This window comes from Heterodontus francisci, chromosome 9 (genome assembly GCF_036365525.1).
Source record: "Heterodontus francisci isolate sHetFra1 chromosome 9, sHetFra1.hap1, whole genome shotgun sequence".
Classification (NCBI taxonomy): domain Eukaryota; kingdom Metazoa; phylum Chordata; class Chondrichthyes; order Heterodontiformes; family Heterodontidae; genus Heterodontus; species Heterodontus francisci.
The window spans coordinates 23,418,166-23,438,474 of NC_090379.1; the positions used below are offsets into that span (position 1 = coordinate 23,418,166).

The window sequence follows — 20,309 nt, forward strand, 5'->3', positions numbered from 1 at the left end:
TGTTTTTCCATGCTCCCTTGAACTTGCTGTTTTAAACTGCTTTTTTCCTCCTTCACTATCCTTATTCTTAAGTCAATCAATTCAAATAGTATTCCTTACCTGACCCAGATGGACTTCCTGTTTGCCCCTTAGGTAGCATATGTCTACCCAGACTTGGAGTAATGTGCGGCAACATATAATTAGGATTGTAGACTTCATCAATATCTTGTCTGTGTCTGGATAGCTCCAGTTTTCTTTCAGTATAATGAGTTCTCGAGAAACCTGCCAATAAAGTAGTTAGCAAGTATTACAAGTCAACATTTTCAACTAGCATCTTGATATGATCGAGTGGTTACTTAAAGTATCCATTTGCTTGTAAAGGGTTCCAAACCACACTTAGTCCTGTTTGGTCATCATCCCTGTCCTCACTGACTTACATTGGCTCCTAATTCCTCAAATTTAAAATTTGCATTCTTGTGTTTAAATCCCTCCATGGTCTTGTCTCTCCACATCTATGCACCTTCCTCCAATGCTATAATCTACCAAACCCTCTCACTCCCTCCATCCCAACCGAACTCTCCATTCCTCTCTTTGGAATCTCACATATTCCCTCACCCCTTCCCCTACCATTGGTGGCCTTGCCTTCAACTGCCTAGGTCTCATGCTCTGAAATTCCATCCATAAACCTCTCCACCTCCCTGCTTTCCTTTCAGACCTTCTTAAATCCACCTCTTAGACTAAGCTTTGGGTCAACTTTCTAAATATCTCCTTTGGCTCAGTATTCACCTTTTTCTTCCTACCCCTAGTGAAGTGCCTTGGGTCATTTGCCTATGTTAAAGGCCTTATATAAATACAAATTATTGCTGTTGTTGTCATTAGTACATTCAGTGTAAATATTACAGTCAGAAAGTTAAGCTGTGACATGCTCAACAATTCAATGAATGTCACAGACAATCAGAACAAATTCTATACCTGGCACGGTGTCGTCATAGTTCTGGTAAAAGTTGGGTTGAATATAGGTCGCTTTTAGATTTGGAACGACAAAGGGCACCTCCCTGCCATCAGGGGGCAATTTTGACAGCAAAATATCCTCGGTAAATCCTATCTTCTTCCGTCCAGACTCTGGTTGGGAAGCTGGACTTGCAAGTTCCCTAGGAACTGAGAAGATTTCAATGTTTTTAATTCATTATTAGTATTCATTATCAACCTACTGAACTTAAAGCTGTTTGTTTAACTACAATTGCCAAAACTGGGAAAATGCTTGATCGACAATTTTAGGATTGGCAATCCAATTCTAGATTAATTAGCAGGTAATTTTTTCAAAACAAATGCCAGGCGGGAAGCTATGTGGACATCCACAATGTGCTGTAAATTTTCACCTTGAAATCTCATTTCATGATCCACATCAGCCTCTCACCGACCCTGTGGGGTAGGGGGAAGCAGAGGGTGAAGTGCTAGCTGGCATGGCAGGAGTGAGATTTCGGGTGACAGGACGTTACTACGGGGGATGCAATGGAACAGTTTACCAGCAGCCTTACAACTCTTTAGGAGGAGGTCAGAAGGGCATTGTTGGCCGAGGGAGATGGATGCACAGGCAGGTGAGATTCAAGCTTTCCTTGTGGGGCATAGAGAAGCAATACTGTTTCTCTTGGCTGACAAGTAAATCATTTTTTTTTTTAAAAACAATGTACTCACCTTTCCCGGCCGCATTCACACTTGTTGCCAGAAGGTGTCGGTGGTGATGGAGGAGTGGACCAGTGTGTAATGGGGGAACAATCCCAATGGCGCTTCCCCTTATCCTCACTTTCCACCCCACCGGCCTCCACATCCAAAGGATCATCCTCCACCATTTCCCCCACTTCCAGCATGATGCCACCACCAAACATATCTTCCCTTCCCTTGTCAGCATTCCGAAGGGATCGTTCCCTCCGCGACACCCTGATCCACTCCTCCAACACCCCCGACACCTCATTCCCTTCCCCATGGCACCTTCCTATGCAATCGTGGGAGGTGTAACCAATTGCCCTTTTACCTCCTCTCTCCTCACCATCCAAGGCCCCAAACACTCCTTCCAGGTGAAGCAGCAATTTACTTGTACTTCTTTCAATTTATTATACTGTAATCGCTGCTGACAATGCGGTCTCCTCTACACTGGGGAGACCAAACGCAGATTGTGTGACCGCTTTGCGAAACACCTCCACTCTGTCTGCAAGCATGACCCTTAGCTTCCAGTTCCTTGCCATTTTAATTCACCACCCAGCTCTCACACCCACATTTCTGTCCTCACCCTGCTGCAGTGTTTCAGTGAAGCTCAACTCAAGCTCGAGGAGCAGCACCTCAACTTCCAATTAGGCGCTTTACAGCCTTACATACGAACATATATACAAACATACGAATTAGGAGCAGGAGTAGGCCACTCGGCCCCTCACGCCTGCTCCACCATTCAGTAAGTTCATGCTGAATTGATTACTCCACATTTCCACCTACACCAATAACCTTTCACCCCCTTGCTTATCAAGAATCTATCTACCTCTGCCTTAAAAATATTCGAAGACTCTGCTTCCACTGCCTTTTGAGGAAGAGAATTCCAAAGACTCACGACCCTCTGAGAGAAAAAAATTCTCATTTCTGTCTTAAATGGGCGACTCCTTTATTTTTAAACAGTGACCCCAAGTTCTAGATTCTCCCACAAGGGGAAACATTCTTTCCACATCCACCCTGTCAAGACCTCTCAGGATCTTATATGTTTCAATCAAGTCACCTCTTACTGTTATAAATTCCAGCAGATACAAGCCTAGCCTGTCCAATCTTTCCTCATAAGACAGCCTGCCCATTCCAGGCATTAATCTAGTAAACCTTCTCTGTACTGCCTCCAATGCATTTACATCCTTCCTTAAATAAGGAGACCAGTACTGCACACAGTACTCCAGATGTGGTGTCACCAATGCCCTGTATAGCTGAAGCATAACCTCCCTATTTTTGTATTTAATTCATCTTGTGATAAACAATAAGATTCTATTAGTTTTCCTAATTACATGCTGTACCTGCATACTAACCTTTTGCGATTCATGCACTAGAACACCCAGAGCTTTGCTATCTCTCACCCTTTTAGATAATATGCTTCTTTTTATTCTTCCTGCCAAAGTGGACAATTTCACACTTTCCCACATTGTACTCCATTTGCCAGGTCCTTGCCCATTCACTTAACCTATCTATATCCCTTTGTAGCCCCGTTATGTCCTTTTCACAAGTTACTTTCCTACCTATCTTTATGTCAACAGCAAATTTAGCAACCATACCTTCGGCTCCTTCATCTAAGTCATTCATATAAATTGTAAAAAGTTGAGGCCCCAGCATTGATCCCTGTGGCACACCACTCGTTACATCTTGCCAACCAGAAAATGACCCATTTATGCCGACTCTCTGTTTCCTGTTAGCTAGCCAATCTTCTATCCATGCCAATATGTTACCCCCTACACCATGAGCTTTTATTTTCTGCAATAACCTTTGATGTGGCATGTTATCAAATGCCTTCTGGAAATCTAAGTACAATACATCCACTGGTTCCCCTTTATCCACAGCACATGTAACTCCCTCAAAGAACTCCAATAAGTTGGTTAAACATGATTTCCCTTTCACAAAACCATATTGACTCTGCCTGATTACCTTGAATTTTTCTAAGTGCCCTACTATATCTTTAATAATAGCTTCTAACATTTTCACTAAGACGGATGTTAAGCTAACTGGCCTGTAGTTTCCTGCTTTCTGTCTCTCTCCCTTTTTGAATAAAGGAGTTACATTTGCTTTTTTCCAATCTAACAGAACCTTCCCTGAATCTAGGGAATTTTGGAAAATTAAAACTAACGCATCAACTATCTCACTAGCCACTTCTTTTAAGACCCTAGGATGAAGTCCATCAGGACCTGGGGATTTGTTGGCCCACAGCTCCAGCAATTTGTTCAGTACCACTTCCCTGGTGATTGTAATTTTCATGGGTTCCTCCCTCCCTTCCATTTCCTGACTTACAGCTAACACTGGGATGTTACTTGTATCTTCAATGGTGAAGACCAATGCAAAATACCTGTTCAATTCATCTGCCATTTCCCTATTATCCATTATTAATTCCCCAGACTCACTTTCTATAGGACCAACACTCAGTTTGTTAACTCTTTTCTTTTTAAAATATCTATAGAAACTCTTACTTTCTGTCTTGATATTTCTAGCGAGCTTTCTCCCATACTCTAATTTTACCTTCCTTATCAATCTTTTAGTCATTCTTTGCTGTTTTTTTATATTCTGTCTAATTGTCTGACCTGCCTCCCATCTTTGTGCAATTATATGCTTTTTCTTTAAGTTTGATACTATCTTTAACTGTTTTAGTTAACCACGAACGGCAGGTCCCAGTATCTATTCTGTGTATTCTGAAATATCCTCTTAAATGTCAGCCACTGCATCTCCATTGACCAATCCCTTAACCTAATTTGCCAGTTCACTTTAGCTAGCTCTGCTTTCATGCCCCCATAATTGCCCTTATTTAAATTTAAAATACTAGTCTTGGACCCACTCTTCTCTCCCTCAAACTGCTTCCTAGGGACGCCTTAACTATGAAGTCATTAATTAATCCTATCTCGTTACACAATACCAGGTCTAATATAGCCTGCTCTCTGGTTGGCTCCAGAACATACTGTTCCAAGAAATTATCCCGAAAACATTCTATGTACTCCTCATCTAGGCTACCTCTGCCCATCTGATTTTTCCAGTCTATACGTAAGTTAAAATTCCCCAGAATTATCGCTGTACCTTTCTGACAATCTGCCATTATTCTTCCTTTATACCCTGTCCTACAGTGTGGTTACTGTTAGGGGGCCTATACACCACTCTCACAAGTGACTTCTTGCCTTTATGATTTCTCATCTTTACCCAAACTGCTTCTACATCCTGGTTTCCTGAACTTAGGTCATCCCTCTCTATTGCGCTAATACCATCATTAATTAACAGAGCTACCCCTCCACCTTTTCCTAGCTTCCTGTCCTTCCTAAATGCCATGTACCCTTCAATATTCAGGTCCCAATCTACGTCGTGCTGCAGCCATGTCTCTGTAATGGCTATCAGATCATACTTAGTTATTTCTATTGGCGCTCTCAGTTCATCTGTTTTGTTTTGAATGCTACGTGCATTCAGATACAGAGCCTTTAGTTTGTTCTTTTATTATTTTTGTAACCTCTAGCCTTATCTGTTAATTTACTCTTAGATTTGTACGCTCTGTCCCTTCCTGTCATAGTAATACCTTTCTCTCGTGCCTTGTCTCTACTCCTTGATTTACCATATCTTCCCAAATTTGATCCCTTGCCCCCACTGTTCAGTTTAAAACCTCTCTACTTCCCCAGTTATGCAGCTCACTAGAACACCAACCCCAGCACGGTTCAGGTGTAGACCGTCCCAACAGTACAGCCACCACTTTCCCCAGGACTGGTGCCAGTGCCCCACAAACCAGAACAAACTTCTACCACACCAATCTTTGAGCCACGCATTAATTTCTCTAATCTTATTTGCCCAATGCCAATTTGCACGTGGCCCAGGTAATAATCCAGAGATTATTATCTTTGATGTTCTGCTTCTTAATTTGGTGCCTAGTTCCTCATACCGATTATGCAGAACCTCTTTCCTTGTCCTGCCTATGTCCTTGGTACCGAAATGGACCACAACGACTGGTTCCTCCCCCTCCCACTGTAAGTTCCTCTCCAACCCTGAGCAGATGTCCTGAACCGTGGCACCAGTAGGCATCACAGCCTTCTGGACTCTCGCTCTTTGCTGCAGAGAACACTGTCAATCCCCCTAACTATACTATCCCCTACTACCACTACATTCCTTTTTTCTCCCTCCACCTGAATGGCTTCCTGTACCATGGAGTCATCCAAACAAGCTGAAAGAACCTCAAAGCTGTTGGACAATTGTAAAAGCTGAGGCTCCTGCACTCCTGCCCTCTGGGTCTGCTTACCTGCCTCAGCTGCAGCCACACTATCCTGTCCCCGATCACTGACCAAATCAGAAGACCCTACCCTAACGGGTGTGACCACCTCCTGATACAAAATGTCCAGATAACTTTCCCCCTCCCTGATCCCTTCACCAGCTACAGGAGAAATGCCACGAACAACAGATGCCCCTCTACGTTGCTTTCATTGATCTCACCAAAGCCTTTGACCTCAAAGAACAAAGAAAATTACAGCACAGGAACAGGCCCTTCGGCCCTCCAAGCCTGCACCGATCCAGATCCTCTATCTAAACATGTCGCCTATTTTCTAAGGGTCTGTATCTCTTTGCTTCCTGCCCATTCATGTATCTGTCTAGATACATCTTAAAAGACGCTATCGTGCCCGCGTCTACCACCTCCGCTGGCAATGCGTTCCAGGCACCCACCACCCTCTGCGTAAAGAACTTTCCACGCATATCCCCCCTAAACTTTTCCCCTCTCACTTTGAACTTGTGACCCCCAGTAATTGAATCCCCCACTCTGGGAAAAAGCTTCTTGCTATCCACCCTGTCTATACCTCTCATGATTTTGTACACCTCAATCAGGTCCCCCGTCAACCTCCGTCTTTCTAATGAAAATAATCCTAATCTACTCAACCTCTCTTCATAGCTAGCGCCCTCCATACCAGGCAACATCCTGGTGAACCTCCTCTGCACCCTCTCCAAAGCATCTACATCCTTTTGGTAATGTGGCGACCAGAACTGCACGCAGTATTCCAAATGTGGCCGAACCAAAGTCTTATACAACTGTAACATGACCTGCCAACCCTCGTACTCAATACCCCATCCGATGAAGGAAAGCATGCCGAATGCCTTCTTGACCACTCTATTGACCTGCATTGCCACCTTCAGGGAACAATGGACCTGAACACCCAAATCTCCCTGTACATCAATTTTCCCCAGGACTTTTCCATTTACTGTATAGTTCACTCTTGAATTGGATCTTCCAAAATGCATCACCTCGCATTTGCCCTGATTGAACTCCATCTGCCATTTCTCTGCCCAACTCTCCAATCTATCTATATTCTGCTGTATTCTCTGACGGTCCCCTTCACTATCTGCTACTCCACCAATCTTAGTGTCGTCTGCAAACTTGCTAATCAGACCACCTATACTTTCCTCCAAATCATTTATGTATATCACAAACAACAGTGGTCCCAGCACGGATCCCTGTGGAACACCACTGGTCACACGTCTCCATTTTGAGAAACTCCCTTCCACTGCTACTCTCTGTCTCCTGTTGCCCAGCCAATTCTTTATCCATCTAGCTAGTACACCCTGGACCCCATGCGACTTCACTTTCTCCATCAGCCTACCATGGGGAACCTTATCAAACGCCTTACTGAAGTCCATGTATATGACATCTACAGCAGACGTGGTCTCTTCAGACTACTAGAAAAGATCGGATGTCCACCAAAGCTACTCAGTATCATCACCTCATTCCATGACAATATGAAAGGCACAATTCAGCATAGTGGCGCCTCATCAGACCCCTTTCCTATACTGAGTGGCGTGAAACAGGGCAGTGTTCTCGCACCTACACTGTTTGGGATCTTCTTCTCCCTGCTGCTCTTACATGTGTTCAAGTCTTCAGAAGTAGGAATTTTCTTCCACACAAGATCAGGGGGCAGCTTGTTCAACCTTACCCGTCTAAGAGCGAAGACCAAAGTACGGAAAGTCCTCATCAGGGAACTCCTCTTTGCTGACGATGCTGCATTAACATCTCACACTGAAGAGTGTCTGCAGAGACTCATCAACAGGATTGCAACTGCCTGCAACAAATTTGGCCTAACCATCAGCCTCAAGAAAACGAACATCATGGGACAGGACGTCAGAAATGCTCCATCCATCAATATCGGCAACCACGCTCTGGAAATGGTTCAAGAGTTCACCTATCTAGGCTCAACTATCACCAGTAACCTGTCTCTTGATGCAGATATCAACAAGTGCACGGGAAAGGCTTCCACTGCTATGTCGAGACTAGCCACAAGAGTGTGGGAAAATGGCGCACTGACATGGAACTCAAAAGTCCGAGTGTATCAAGCCTTTGTCGTCAGTACCTTGCTCTACGGCAGCGAAGCCTGGACAACGTATGTCAACCAAGAGCGACGTCTCAGTTCATTCCATCTTCGCTGCTTCCGGAGAATCCTTGGCATCAGGTGGTAGGACCGTATCTCCAACACAGAAGTCCTCGAGGCGGCCAACATCCCCAGCATATACACCCTACTGAGCCAGCAGCACTTGAGATGGCTTGGCCATGTGAGCCGCATGGAAGATGACAGGATCCCCAAGGACACATTGTACAGCGAGCTCGTCACTGGTATCAAACCCACCGGCCGTCCATGTCTCCGCTTTGAAGACATCTGCAAACACGACATGAAGACCTGTGACATTGATCACAAGTCGTGGGAGTCAGTTGCCAGTAATTGCCAGAGCTGACGGGCAGCCATAAAGGCGGGGCTAAAGTGTGGCGAGTCGAAGAGACTTAGCAGTTGGCAGGAGAAAAGACAGAAGTGCAAGGGGAGAGCACCTGTGTAACAGCCCCGACAACCAATTTTATCTGCAGCACCTGTGGAAGAGTCTGTCCCTATAGAATTGGCCTTTATAGCCACTCCAGGCACTGCTTCACAAACCACTGACCACCTCTAGCCGCTTACCCATTGTCTCCCGAGACAAGGAGACCAAAGAAGGAGAAGAAGAAGATGTGTCGCCATGTCTGCAGCTAGGCCTCCAGTTCAATGGTTCTGAGCCGAAGCTCCTCGAGCTGCAAACACTTACTGCAGACGTGTTTGCCTTGGAACAGACTGGCATCCAGGAGCTCCCACACGCTGCAGTTGTGACACATCATCTGTCCTGTCATCCTTAATGCGTTTCAATTAACTGCTTAATTATTTTATTCAATTATTTATTTTATTTTCCTTTTTTAATTTATTTTATTAAACTTACCACTAGTTCCTTTACTATTTTAAATGTTAGGATTAGAATAGACCTTAACTACTTACCAGATACTTACCAAACAGGTAGCTTCTTCCCAACCAATCACCTACCTGCGTGCCTGTGATGTCACACCTGATTTACTTGAATGAGCTCGTTCTACTGAACAGAGGATCCGATAGGATAGAGGAAAGGATAGAGGATAACCTCTCCCAGCACCGCGCTCTTTTCAATGAGGCCTCTCCCAACACTCCGGGCTCTTTTCAATGACGCCTCTCCCAACACTCCTGGCTCTTTTCAATGACGCCTCTCCCAACACTCCAGGCTCTTTTCAATGACGCCTCTCCCAGCACCGCGCTCTTTTCAATGACGCCACTCCCAACACTCCGGGTTCTTTTCAATGACACCTCTCCCAGCACCGCGCTCTTTTCAATGACGCCACTCCCAACACTCCGGGTTCTTTTCAATGACGCTTCTCCCAACACTCCGGGCTCTTTTCAATGACACCTCTCCCAGCACCGCGCTCTTTTCAATGACGCCACTCCCAACACTCCGGGTTCTTTTCAATGACGCTTCTCCCAACACTCCGGGCTCTTTTCAATGAAGCCACTCCCAACACTCCGGGCTCTTTTCAATGAGGCCTCTCCCAACACTCCGGGCTCTTTTCAATGACGCCCCTCCCAACACTCCTGGCTCTTTTCAATGACGCCTCTCCCAGCACCGCGCTCTTTTCAATGACGCCACTCCCAACACTCCGGGTTCTTTTCAATGACGCCTCTCCCAACACTCCGGGCTCTTTTCAATGACACCTCTCCCAGCACCGCGCTCTTTTCAATGAAGCCACTCCCAACACTCCGGGCTCTTTTCAATGAGGCCTCTCCCAACACTCCGGGCTCTTTTCAATGATGCCTCTCCCAGCATTCTGTGCTCTTTTCAATGAAGCCTTTCCCAGCATTCCGTGCTCTTTTCAATGAAGCCTCTCCCAGCATTCCGTGCTCTTTTCAATGAAGCCTCTCCCAGCATTCCGTGCTCTTTTCAATGACGCCTCTCCCATCATTCTGTGCTCTTTTCAATGATGCCACTCCCAGCATTCTGTGCTCTTTTCAATGACGCCTCTCCCATCATTCTGTGCTCTTTTCAATGACGCCACTCCCAGCATTCTGTGCTCTTTTCAATGACGCCTCTCCCAGCATTCTGTGCTCTTTTCAATGACGCCTTTCCCAGCATTCCGTGCTCTTTTCAATGACGCCTCTCCCAGCATTCCGTGCTCTTTTCAATGAAGCCTCTCCCAGCATTCCGTGCTCTATTCAATGACGCCTCTCCCATCATTCCGTGCTCTTTTCAATGACGACTCTCCCAGCATTCTGTGCTCTTTTCAATGACGCCTCTCCCATCATTCTGTGCTCTTTTCAATGACGCCTCTCCCAGCATTCTGTGCTCTTTTCAATGAAGCCTCTCCTTGCACTCCGTCCTCTTTTCAATGAACCCTCTCCCAATACTCCAGCTCTTTTCAATGAACCCTCTCCCAGCATTCTGCGCTCTTTTCAATGACGCCTCTCCCAGCACTCTGTGCTCTTTTCAATTAAGCCTCTCCCAGCACTCCGTGCTCTTTTCAATGACGCCTCTCCCAGCACTCTGTGCTCTTTTCAATGACGCCTCTCCCAGCACTCCGTGCTCTTTTCAATGAAGCCTCTCCCAGCACTCCGTGCTCTTTTCAATGAACCCTCTCCCAGCACTCTGTGCTCTTTTCAATGACGCCTCTCCCAGCATTCCGTGCTCTATTCAATGACGCCTCTCCCAGCACTCCGTGCTCTTTTCAATGACGCCTCTCCCAGCACCATGTGCTCTTTTCAATGACGCCTCTCCCAGCATTCCGTGCTCTATTCAATGACGCCTCTCCCAGCACTCCGTGCTCTTTTCAATGACGCCTCTCCCAGCACCATGTGCTCTTTTCTGGACTCAACATTGAGTTCAACAATTCAGACCATGCACCCCATTTTGATTATTTACCATGTGCCAGTCTTAAACGTGCTTTTCATGTTTTTGCTTTGGGACAGAGCTGTTCATTATTCTTCCATCTACGCTGTCTCTGGAGGACAAATGCTTTGTCTTTTACTACAACTATAACCACTTCCTTTGCCTTTTGTTCCATGTCATCTTTGTCATTTTATCTCTCCCGCCCTCTACCCTATCTCAGACCATCCTTTTTGTTCTTCTTCACCCACCTTTCACTTGCTCAAAACATATTATATTTCTAACTGTTGCCAGTTCTGATGAAAGGTCATCAACCTGAAATGTTAACTCGGCTTCTCTCTCCACAGCTGCTGCCAGACCTGCTGAGTATTTCCAGCACTTTCTGATTTTATTTCAGATTTCCAACATCCACAGTATTTTGCTTTTATTATTATGACCACTGGTCATCCAAATGTTTGGGATAGTTGGAATTATCCTAATAAAAAGTAGCTATTTTAACAATATTATCTCTAGAGCATTTAAATAGGAAAAGTCCTTAGGTTCTTAAAGCAGTTTTTGGAAAGTTCCGGAATGATATTATCCATTAACAGGATGCTGTAAACTTAACTAATTGCAACAGTGTCAATTCTGCAATCTTCCCAGAGGGACAGATGGTATGGGATTCGCACGCAGTCTTCCAAAGTTAACTTTTAACACAGGCACAAATTTATGATCAGATCAATAAAATACTTGACTTCTAGTACTTGATGCATGGGGTTTAAAATGGAAATAATGGGGTAGATTTTATCAGCCTGAAACTGAAACTACCTAATGAATGGCAGCCGATCTACAACACCAGTTTTACACCCTAGCAGCTGGTTGCAACCCTACCCTGATTTTACTGTATTATCCCAAAGTGAAACTTAACATGAGCAGGAAAAACGTACGTACTTTTACTTTTGGTGTCATCTATTTCGTTTTCCTTTGAAAATGTTTTCTTGCAGCAATTCTTTAGAAAGTCTGCGGTGAGCCCCAGTACAACACCAAACAACAATCCAATGAAAACTGGGACGAGCAACCAAAGTGATGCTGCAAGAGATGGGGATGATGAGGTTTAATAGCAATACAGAGTAATACAGGGCTTCCAAACATTGTGATTGAAGAGAAAATTTGTCAGGCTATGGGGAAAGAGCAGAGGGAGTCAGACAATTGGATAGCTCTTTGAAAAAGCCAGCATAGGCACAAAGGGTTGCTTGGCCTCCTTCTGTGCTTTTTGACTCTATACTGGTAAACAAATTCTACAGCTTGGCCATCTTTCGAGCTTTGTTACATGGCCAGCTGACTTGAAAGTGAGAGTACGTGGTGGTCACATGTTTGTTAGAAGAATTCCAGATCTAGCAGGTACTGCATGGGATTGAGTACTTCTTTGTATTGCTGAAAATAGAGACATGCTGTTGAAGCTTTTCGTCTTACACTCATCAGGACAATCGGCAAGAATACCAATGTAAGGGGAAAAACAACAACTTTATTCTGTATGAGAAGAGAATGCTGATTGGTTGGCAAGTAAACTCTGATTGGTAGAGGTGTTGCCATGGAGAATGCACCAGTTTATGGTGACTGACAATTAACTGCCAAGTTTTGTTTGAAATTTAAACCAGGCAGCTTGACTCTGATTGGTCAAGGCATTGCCCTGAGGAATGAACCAGCGAATGCTAGTTAACCTAACATCTGTACTGAGATAAGAATTGCTTGGCAATATTTTACAGGATGTTATCAATTGTTGTTAAGAGTGGAAATGCCATGATAAGTACATAGCATGGATTTGGAAATGATGTAGCATGCCTCACAAATCCATTGGAATTCTTTGAGATGGAACTTACATGGGTTTTCAAAAGGCTTGTTAAAAGATTCATGTTTAATTGCATTACTGGCAAATTAGATTGTTGGATAGTAACCTGGATCAGCATTAGTGAAAGAAAGAACTTGCATTTATATTGTGCTTTTCACAACATCATAATGTCCCCACATGCTTTACATGAAGTATTTTTGAAGTGTAATCACGGTTGTAATGTGTGGCAACATGACAGCCAATTTGTGCCCTGCAAGTGCAGTCAACAGAAGGGTTGATAGAAAAGTCTTTGGTGTGGAGTCGGTCTGTTCTGTATCATCTGTTCTTCTTAGACAATAGAGCGGGAGGCTACCTATCTATCATTTTCTGATGACACTAAGCCTTGTTGCCAGGTGATAAGTCTTAAGGACATTATCAGTATTCAAAGAAAACTTTCAACCAGTGAAGGGAGATATGGCTGACGTGTATAACAATGATGGATCTGATTCCACTTGTGTTATATCCCTGCCAAAATTGAATGTTCAGCACAGGACCATTATAGATGAGCTAAGAAATGTCCAATGGACTTTTTTAGGTGGCTAAATACAAGGTTCTACATAGTGGATAGGTAACATGAGATGTGTGCGCCAAGAAAGAATGATACTTTGGAATTTCCTATCCGCAAAAGAATTAGAAATCCAAAGAAGCTGTGGTTATTGAATTGTTCACCAAAAATTTAGTCAATGTGAGGTGGTCATCAGTAAGGCAAATCAAATACTAAGAAACCTGAAGGGAGCTTATTTGAAAAGCAATACAAGTTGTTCTGATCTCATATTGATTATCAGCAAGACTGCACTTGCAATATTGTGGAACAATATTGGCACCGTACTTCTGAAGGGTAGTGATGTGTTAGAAATTACTATGTTGAGGAGAGGGAGATGAGAGAGACTGAAAGAAAACTGCCCTCTGGAGATAAATGAATTTGGTACAGTCCAGGATAGGCAAATGCTCTGCAAAAAGAACAGGTTCGATAGGGAGATATCCGTTTTCATTTTTTTGCTATATTACATATTCTGATCTTGTTCAAAAGGGTTTTATTGGGGTCCAACAAGATGATTAACATGTCACCATAAAATACTCTACAGAAATGTAGAAGACTATCAAAGGTGCAGTCCTGATAGCTTATAGCTAGTTAGTCCCATTTATCATAATAAAAAGTTACCTGGATAATGGGTATTAAACTAAATGCATTCAATGTTAATACAAATGGGAATATGCTGCACTGATTTACAAGAAACACCTGATTCGTAATAAAATTAAACTCAAAGCTTAGTTTTAATGTATCAAGAATGAAATTAATGAAAGTCCTGATTTTTGCAATTGTGATCAATTTAGCTATGAATACAAAGTACTTCAAAATTAATAATTAGTCACAAAGCACACTACTAAAGCACTTAAAAACATCAGGAAAATAGGATGGTATCTAACCTGGTTTACCATTCCAGATTATTCTATAGCAGTGTTATAGAGTCATTTATGGCACAGAAGAAAGCCATTCGGCCCTTCAAACCAGAAGTGCAGAGAGTCAGAAACCGAACTGTTAACAAAGGATTCCCAACACTAAAACTGAACTCCTATCGGAGGCCAGCTATGATATCAGAGACCTACCTGGTGAGGGTGTACCTAACTGCAGGGCTACCATTCTTTCAGTTATTCAGGCTCCAAGACTTTTAGAACTTTGTTTTAAAAAATTGTAAGTGATTGACATTTCACAGCACACCTGCATAAATAAAAGGAGCAACATGTCATTTTCTTAAAAGAAAATTTTTAAATAGTTTTCAGAGACATTGAACATGGCCTTAGAAAATCAGAAGAAGAAGAATGTAATCCAATTATTAACTACTGGTTGGTTGGCGTCCTTCTATCTATGAAAGATGATGGACATGCAGCAAACAATCCATTTAGGTCGGGTGTCTTCTCTTGGTGGACCTTTGCTGATGACTGTGAAGGTCAATCTTTGAGAGGTGGGTTCTACCACAAGTGCCGCATGCAAGTGACACTGTGAGTTGTTGTTTTTGACGTTGGCGCCTGTTACCAAGCTGCTGTAGCAACTGGTCATTGTGGTAATGCACACCAGCGCACAGGATGTGTCGCCATTTCCCTCTTTCGCCAGTTATTGACTCCCAGGTGCGATAGTCAAGTCATGTCATGTCATGTTTGCAAACATCCTTGAAGTGGAGCTCCACTGGTCGTTTGGCTCCAGCTACCTCACCATACAGAAGGTCCTTGGGTATGTGACCAGCATCTATCCTGCGGACGTATCTGATCCACCTAAGCCCCCTCTGTTTGATTACTGCAAACACACTTGGGAGTTCTGCCTTTGAGAGCACTGCCGCATTTGTGATTTTGTCCTTCCAGGAGATATCCATAATGCTCCACAGACAGCGAAGATAGAAATTACTGAGCTCCTTTTCCTGGTGGCTGTAAGTCACCCATATTTCTCAGCCATACAGCAAGGTGCTACTATTGCAAAAAATAAAACGCACATTTCTCTGAACTGGGACAGACACTGCAGGGGCTGCCGGCAATAGGTATGGCTATTTTGCTGCTTTCCAAAAAATCTTTCCGTTTTGCTGTTTACAATTCATTTCAAATCAAATTAAATAGAAGTCAGTGATACTTATTTTTAATAAAAGCAAAATACTGCGGATGCTGACAATCTGAAATAAAAACAAGAAATGCTGGAACCACTCAGCAGGTCTGGCAGCATCTGTGGAAAGAGAAGCAGAGTTAACGTTTCAGGTCAGTGACCCTTTTTTTCCTTTCTTTAATTTTTTTTTCTGTGTTTATTTTATTTCATCTTAGTTTGTTCAGTTTGCTTACCCACTGTTTTTTTTCATGTTTGTATTTGCAGCTGTTCAATTTTCAGTCCGTTAACACCCTATCTGTACTAATGCTTTGTCTTTCAACACACCATTAACATATTGTTTGCCTTTGCTCCACGACCTTCTGGTCAGCTATTCTATGACCTTGTCCTGTTTACACCTTCTCCTTTGTTATCTCTTGCCCCACCCCGCTTTACTTGCTTATAACCTTTGACATTTCTAATATTTGCTAGTTCTGAAGAAGGGTTACTGACCCGAAACGTTAACTCTGCTTCTCTTTCCACAGATGCTGCCAGACCTGCTGAGTGGTTCCAGCATTTCTTGTTTTTATTATATTTATTTTTAAGTTGGAAATCGTAACAAATCAAAAAAGTAACTTTTAGAAATAAAAACAAGAAATGCTGGAAATACTCAGTAGGTCTGGCAGCATCTGTGGAGAGAGAAGCAGACTTAACGTTTCAGGTCAGTGACCCTTCTTCGGAACTGGCAAATATTAGAAATGTCAAAGGGAGTAAGCAAGTAAAGCGGGGGTGGGGCAAGAGATAATAAAGGAGAAGGTGTAGATTGGAACAGGCCACAGATTAGCTGACCAGAAGGTCATGGAGCAAAGGCAAACAATATATTAATGGTGTGTTCAAAGACAAAGCATTAGTACAGATAGGGTGTTAACGGACTGAAGATTGAACAGCAGCAAGTACAAACATGAAAAAAAAAGTGGGTAAGCAAACTGAACAAACTAAGATGAAATAAAATAAACATACAAAAAAACTGTAAAAAAGAAAAAATAACTAAAAATAAAAGTAAAATGGGGGGCCTGTCATGCTCTGAAATTATTGAATGCAATGTTCAGTCTGGCAGGCTGTAGTGTGCCTAATCAGTAAATGAGATGCTGTTCCTCGAGCTTGCATTGATGTTCACTGGAACACTGCAGCAAGCCCAGGATAGAGATGTGAACATCAGAGCAGGGGGGAGTGTTGAAATGGCAAGCAACCGGAAGCTCATGGTCCTGCTTGTGGACTGAGTGGATGTGTTCCACAAAGCGGTCACCCAGTCTGTGTTTGGTCTCCCCAGTGTAGAGGAGACCACATTGTGAGCAGCGAATACAGTATACTACATTGAGAGAAGTACAAGTAAATCGCTGCTTCACCTGTAAGGAGTGTTTGGGGCCTGGGTTAGTGAGGAGAGAGGAGGTAAATGGGCAGGTATTACACCTCCTGCGATTGTAGGGGAAGGTGCCATGGGAAAGGGACGAGGTGGTGGGGAAAGGTTGTCTACTAATATCCATTATAAGCCCACCGAGTCCCACAGTTACCTTGACAACACTTCTTCACACCCTGCCTCCTGTAAGGATTCCATTCCATTCTCCCAGTTTCTCCATCTCTGACACATCTGCTCTGATGATGCTACCTTCCATGACAGCACTTCTGATATATCTTCCTTTTTCCTCAACCGAGGACTCCCCCCCCCCCCCCACTGTTGTTGACAGGGCCCTCAATCGTGTCCGGCCCATTTCCCACACCTCTACCCTCACCCCCTCCCCTCCCTCCCAGAACCATGACAGGGTTCCCCTTGTCCTCACTTTCCACCTCATCAGCCTCCATATCCAAAGTATCATCCTCCGCCATTTCCGCCACCTCCAGCGTGATGCCACTACCAAACACATCTTCCCTTCCCCTGTCAGCATTCCGAAGCAATTGTTCCCTCTGCGACACCCTTGTCTCCTCCATTACCCCCACCACCTCGTCCCCTTCCAATGGCACCTTCCCCTGCAATCGCAGGAGGTGTAATACCTGCCCATTTACCTCCTCTCTCCTCACTATCCCAGGCCCCAAACACTCCTTTCAGGTGAAGCAGCGATTTACTTGTACTTCTCTCAATGTAGTATACTGTTTTCGCTGCTCACAATGTGGTCTCCTCTACGTTGGGGAGACCAAACACAGACTGGGTGACCGTTTTGCGGAACACCTACGCTCGGTCCGCAAGCAGGACCCTGAGTTTCCGGTTGCTTGCCATTTCAACACTCCCCCCTGCTCTCATGTTCACATCTCTATCCTGGGCTTGCTGCAGTGTTCCAGTGAACATCAACGCAAGCGCGAGGAACAGCATCTCATTTACTGATTAGGCACACTACAACCTGCCGGACTGAACAGTGAGTTCAATAATTTCAGAGCATGACAGGCCCCCCATTTTACTTTTATTTTTAGTTATTTTTTCTTTTTTACATTTTTTACAGTTTTTTTGTATGTTTATTTTATTTCATCTTAGTTTGTTCAGTTTGCTTACCCACTGTTTTTTTCATGTTTGTACTTGCTGCTGTTCAATCTTCAGTTTGTTAACACCCTATCTGTACTAATGCTTTGTCTTTCAAGACACCATTAACATATTGTTTGCCTTTGCTCCATGACCTTCTGCTCAGCTAATCTGTGGCCTCGTCCAATCCACACCTTTTCCTTTGTTATCTCTTGCCCCACACCCACTTTACTTGCTTATAACCTTTGACATTTCTAATATTTGCCAGTTCTGAAGAAGGGTCACCAACCTGAAATGTTAAGTCTGCTTCTCTCTCCACAGATGCTGCCAGACCTACTGAGTATTTCCAGCATTTCTTGTCTTTATTTCAGATTTCCAGCATCCGCAGTATTTTGCTTTAATCTTTTAGAAATATGCACTAGGAAAGAAGACACTCTCCTCAGTCACCAATACACCATCGTATTGGTCCTCAAACATTCACTCACCACGATCATCAGCATTATAGTAAAATCTCAAAGTCTTTCTTATCCTTTGTTCCTTTTAAAATTGAGGAATAATGTTCTGAAAGTCAGTTGGAATGACTCTTAACCCGATTCCTTGAGTTTCATTGTTTACGATAGTCAGAGGCGAGTTTAAAAAAAAGCAATTTAAAAGATGGATGGACCCTAGACTGACACAATATATCAACTGGGCATTACTGTTAAGGTCTACTGGTGGCAGCCTGGCTAAGTTGGTATCAATCTTTCCTGTGTTTGATGATTTAACCCCCCTCTCCATGGCTGGGGTCATAGTGTAGGCTGGCACTCCAGAGCAATACTGAGTGTAATTCATGCTCAAAGGTGTTGTCTTTGGATTATATATTGAATTGGCAAGATGCAACCCCAGTTTATGTAGCTGTTGAGATCCCAAGGCACTATTCAAACAGGCAGTTCTCCCAATATCCTGGCAAACATTTCTCACTAAACAAACACCACCAAGAAAAAAGAGATTAGTGATTCATCTTTTCTGCAAGTGTCTGCCATATTTGGCCTACAAAACATTTGCTAAATTTCAAAGCATAATTGAGTGGGGGGGGGGGGGGGGGGGGGGGAAACGAAGAGTAAGACATTGATTTATATCTTGGTTGCCTGGGTGGTAATTCCATACTTGTCCCATTATCACTTCCTGATGGAGCGGATTTCAATGGACTAAACTTGCTTTCACAAAAGGTGGGTAATTTGCTCGGTCGGATTAGCACTGAGGCAGTGAAGTTAAAACTCTACCCCTAAATCTGCTCCCGTAAGCTGGAGCGGAGAGTCAAATGGAGATCTACACAACCCCTATCTTAGTTTTGCCATAGATTATGTCTCCCTTTCCACCATGATTCAAATCCCCAAAACTGCCTCTGATGATGCCCCCTCAAACTTTTAAATGCAATTGCAGCTCTGCTTCAACAACGAGAATTTGCATTTATGTCATGCCTTTAACATAACAAAACATCCAGAAGCATAATCAAAAAATGGACTTACTTGTATGTAATGAAAAGTACTTCATTGTGTGTGAAGCACTTTGATGTCTGAGACAAGGATATCATTCTCCTTCTAAACTACAGATAACCAAAGGTAGTTGGACAGAGCAACACTTCCATCCATAGGGAAATTGGAAGAGTCACTATGTTGCAAATCCAACTGTGTACAGTTTCTCGGCTACATATGTAATGACATATTGATTGCAAGTGACACAAGGCAGACAAAGCCAAGTTAATGTTTCCCCTCCATCTTATGACGATTAGTAAAGTTTTAGCATGATAAAGTTTTATATGACTTCAATTAGATTGACAGTACAGACATCATCCACAGCTGTTGCTTACACATTATTTGTATGCTTTGTTTACTGATCTTTAACTGAAGTAGTAATAAATATAAGCTGTTAGCTTCTCAAAAAATGAGGAAATGAAATAGTTCTTTTATTGTTGTTTAATGTAAACACAGTTATCTCTCTTCCTACTTGCTCATTTCACATTCCAATCATTGGCCAAGAAGCCAAGTTGGTGTGCCATTCTAATTTGGCTTTTGACCAAAGATAGATTTTTGGTGCCTCGCTTAGTTAATGTTTCTTAAACTCGCAAAAGTAGAAACTTAAAAAAAACAAATTCAAAGGACTTTGGTACTCCAGGTGCAATTAAATTTATAGTTACAAAGTAGGAGCATTTTAAGGACCATCAGAGTTACTAATTAAAATGAGATCTTGCCTGTGGGTTTAATTTTCATTTTAAGCTTTCATGATTCTCGAGGTTTTGTTTTAAATTTTTAGGTTTTTTTTATTATTCATTCGCAGGATGTGGGCATCGCTGGCTAGGTCTGCATTTATTGCCTACGCCTCCTTGCCTTGAGAAGGTGGTGATGAGCTCCCTTATTGAACCGCTGCAGTCCTTGGGGTGTAGGTACACCAACAGTGCTGTTAGGAAGGGA

At 43.3% G+C, this 20,309-nt stretch overlaps 1 protein-coding gene across 6 annotated transcripts in view; it reads right to left on the reverse strand.

Moving 5' to 3' along the window:
* The window catches only part of LOC137373626 (tandem C2 domains nuclear protein), a 79,806-nt gene that overhangs the window by 43,177 nt on the left and 16,320 nt on the right, over positions 1 to 20,309 (reverse strand). For 5 of the 6 annotated variants that reach the window (XM_068038685.1, XM_068038684.1, XM_068038688.1 and 2 more), the window contains exons 2-5: positions 14,393 to 14,504; positions 11,848 to 11,985; positions 952 to 1,137; positions 100 to 261 (exon numbers count right to left, since the gene is read on the reverse strand). In XM_068038685.1, coding sequence (XP_067894786.1) covers positions 100 to 261; positions 952 to 1,137; positions 11,848 to 11,985; positions 14,393 to 14,426 — 520 coding nt within the window. In that variant the 5' untranslated portion in view covers positions 14,427 to 14,504. Of the gene's footprint in view, positions 1 to 99; positions 262 to 951; positions 1,138 to 11,847; positions 11,986 to 14,392; positions 14,505 to 19,367; positions 19,531 to 20,309 lie in introns of those variants that run through there. The other variant, XM_068038689.1, reaches the window with a different exon arrangement.